Raw genomic sequence first — 3,524 nt, forward strand, 5'->3', positions numbered from 1 at the left:
CACTATACTTGCACAAAATGCCTTAAAGGAATAGATCTAAAACACATGCTGACAAAAATATACCTATATGTGAGTTACGCAACAGATACACTCTAAATTTGATTACACAACTTTTGTGGAGACGATGGTGATGTGGAACTGATATCAAGAGTGGTATAGCTGCGACACCATGGGTGCGAGCACAAACGTTTGCACCTGTAGTCGCTGGAAGCTTTTGCGAAGTAGTGCATTCGTTCTCTCCCCGACACCTAACTAGGAAACAAAGGCTGTAGCCCCAGAATGTCTCCGATGCGAGCACCTTGGTAACACGTCCCCTGTTTGCACTGCCAAACTATCCCTGGTAGTAACCTTAAAATCTTGCTGACGAAGTAAACTTCGTCAGACGCACGGGGTTACGGAGGCACAATCCGCTTTCAGAGAGGCGCCAACTGCGGATGTTAAGAGGCAGGTGAATGACTGCAGCAGTCGCCACGTCTCTGGCGCCTGTCATCGACATGAACTGCGCAAACTCGGTGCAAGCTGGACGTTTATGTTCACCCGAGCCACGTTTACATGAATGTGACAGAAATCGACTCTAGTCCCCTTTTTAAGGAAAAGAGCAGGTTTTTAGAAGGAAAAGCTCGACTCGTGCTCTACTCTCTTCCTCGAAGTTTTTGCACTTTCCCTTAAAAAGGGGATTGAGAGTCAACTTCTGTCGCATTCATGTAAACGCAGCTCCAGTTGAGTTCAGGAGGGGGCAGAGGACGGGCGTGCATGCGCAGAGCAGACGTACGACAATCTACCGATAGTCATCGGTGGGGTTTCCCAGAGTTGCATGGAGGTTCTAAGTGGCACCAAGTGTCAGGTGTTGGTGTCAGGTGTCTATTAGTATCGGCATCAATGTGAACATGTCTGGCAAATTCCACTCTGCTGCCATACTGATTGGCTTTCACCACTTGCACTGAGGAGCACCAGCGGCTGTATATTTTAGTAAATCCGATCGGGAAAGACGCTAAGGGCGCAACACAGAAATAAACCGCACCATAATGTTCCCCAGCAGTTGGGACGTGATTGTCAGCAGCACTGTCTATGGGCCGCGGAAACCTTGAGAAAACAACTTGGATACTTCATGGCCGTACGACGAATGAATCTACTAGATAACGAATGCGTGAGTGAAACTCCAAATGATTCTGCAGAAAAAAACGCTAATATACAAACAGGAAAAGAAGTGGCAAGAAGGCATCAGTTGGGACTGGCACCTAAACATCATGTCCTCCGACACCTAAAGCATGAGCGTGTGGTTCCACAGCAAACCTCCCTCAATGGCCGTCATTCAAATTCGTCATCGTGAAAGGCTTTCCGGACGGCTTCTCATCGCCTGACCGAAGCCGATGGGGTGTTCGGGCCGCGCCGTCGCAGCAGTATCTGGAACAGCGAGTTCACTCGGACGGGCTCCTCCTGCTCGGCCTCCTGGATGGTGTCTGCCACTCGTAGCACGTTCGTCTCCGGTAGGAGCAGTGCGAGCAAGCCAAACCCTAGCGTACCGAGCGAAACCAGCAGGAGCGTCAAGGTGTCCGAGTAAACCGCGTCCAGGTTCGTCACATTTCCAAGGACTAACGCCGCTAGGGCTCCAAGCCGGCCGCTCATGGTCGACAAGGCGAATCCCATTCCGCGCACCACCGTCGGAAACACCTCGGCCGTGTAGACGAACAGCGTGCAGAAGACGCACAGCAGCAGGGGCACCGAGGCACAAATCAGCATTGGGGATAGAAGCCCGATCTCCAGGAGCCTCAGGACAGCGAGCGCCGTGGTGTGGCCCGATAGCAGAGCCATGCCGAGTGCCAGCGTCCGGCGGCGTCCCCAGCCCTGCATGAGCAGGTAATGGACGACGAGCAGCGGACCCATGCAGTACATGACCGCCACTTCGCACTTCGTGGAACCCCGAAGCCGGCTTCCGGGCCGCAGTGTCATGACAGTGCTGAGCACGAAGAACCAGCAGCCGAACACGATGAGGCTCCGCGCACGTATGGCCCTGGACCGCACCAAGTCCCAGACGGTGGACGGCGCGTGGCAGTGGCGCTGGCGACTCTTCACGTTCTCCACCACGCCCCTGAAGAGCGGCCGCATGTCGGCCACGTTGAGTCCGTTGACGCGCGCCGCCCAGAAGACCACGCGCTCGGCCTCGGAGAACTGCCAGGTGACGACGAGCCAGCGCGGCGACTCCTCCAACCAGTAGGTGGCCGGGACCAGGAGTAGGGTGGACACCATGATGCTCGCCTGCACCACGCTCCAGTTGTACGTGAAGCGGGCGCTCATGGACAGCCAGAACGGGCTCAGCACGGACGCCCCGCACACGGCGAGCGCCAGGAAGCCCGTGCGGCCACCGCGAGGCGTGACCTCGAATAAGATGAGCGTGGTGCTAATCTCGGCCACGCTGGCCGCAGCTGACGTCACGATCCTGAGCATGGCGAACGCGTACAGGGTGCTCGCCACGCAAGTGGCCATGCTGGACACCATGAGCAGGAGGACCGCGCCGTAGAGGACTGGACGGCGCCCGAGCCGGTCAGCGCCCAATCCTGCCAGAGGCATGGCGACCACGCCGCCCAGGAGGTAGGACCCCATCAGCACGACCAGAAGCCAGCGCCGTTGGCAGACCAGGTCCCACTTGCTGACGATGGTCGGTCCGCCTATGCTCAGGTCGTACTCCCAGGCCTCGCAGGTCACCTCGGTTCTGTTGGTAGTAGCGTCGGCCAGAGGCGGATCGTAGCGGGTGCAGTGACATGGCCCGCCGTCCTCGGGGCGGCGCGGGAGGCTCACATTCTTCCAGGTCTCGATCGGCACGTACTCGTACTCGGGCGGTCGCCGGCACCAGTGGTCCACGGGTCGCGCCAGCACCGTCAACGCCATGCGGTGCAGAGCGGCCGACAGCAGGCAGAGGTGAGTACAGAGCAGCACGCGCCTCTGGAACGGCCCGGTGCCGAAGATTAGGACCGACTTGGGCGCGGTCTGCTCCAACAGCGTCCTGAGTCTCTGACCATCGATGCGGCGGAGGGACAGCGGTGAACCATACGTCGAGTCCATAGATTGTGAAGTCTTAAGCGGAGGACGGTCTTCTGAACGGTTCTCATCGAGCTCGGTTCGCGAGGAATGGTCACGAGGCCCACGTGGCTGTTCTTCTTCTTCTTCTTTACCTCAGTAAACATGGCACATACCCACGCGGGGGGATTGGCCAAGGCGCAGTGGCATAAACAAAAATTTCCATAGGAGATTACGACAAAATTTTAGCACCAAGCGTGAATTTTGAAAAATGCATCAATAAAAACGACAGAAGAATATTTAAAGTTAAATAATAGACAGAATTTTGGTTAAAAAAGAAGAGCTCGAAGAATATTAAAAGAATTAGTCATCCTTCTTTCTCTTAAATCCTTCTTCCTCTCCACTTCTTCGTCGTCTCTTTAAGATTGCGCAAACCAGAACCTACCTGGCTCGTCAGTGTCACATCCTGCAACATCAAAACTCAACTTGAATCAAAAGAATATTTTTCT

The 3,524-nt window shown here is 55.5% G+C and overlaps 1 protein-coding gene across 1 annotated transcript; it reads right to left on the reverse strand.

The window, feature by feature from the left end:
• Positions 1-1,131: 1,131 nt before the first annotated feature.
• LOC144134521 (solute carrier family 22 member 7-like) lies at positions 1,132-3,076 on the reverse strand. Its single transcript, XM_077667429.1, has one exon. It carries the CDS (start codon positions 3,058-3,060, stop codon positions 1,351-1,353), a length of 1,710 nt encoding a protein of 569 aa, XP_077523555.1. The 5' UTR covers positions 3,061-3,076; the 3' UTR covers positions 1,132-1,350.
• Positions 3,077-3,524: the final 448 nt, after the last annotated feature.

Source organism: Amblyomma americanum, chromosome 5 (genome assembly GCF_052857255.1).
Source record: "Amblyomma americanum isolate KBUSLIRL-KWMA chromosome 5, ASM5285725v1, whole genome shotgun sequence".
Taxonomy (NCBI): domain Eukaryota; kingdom Metazoa; phylum Arthropoda; class Arachnida; order Ixodida; family Ixodidae; genus Amblyomma; species Amblyomma americanum.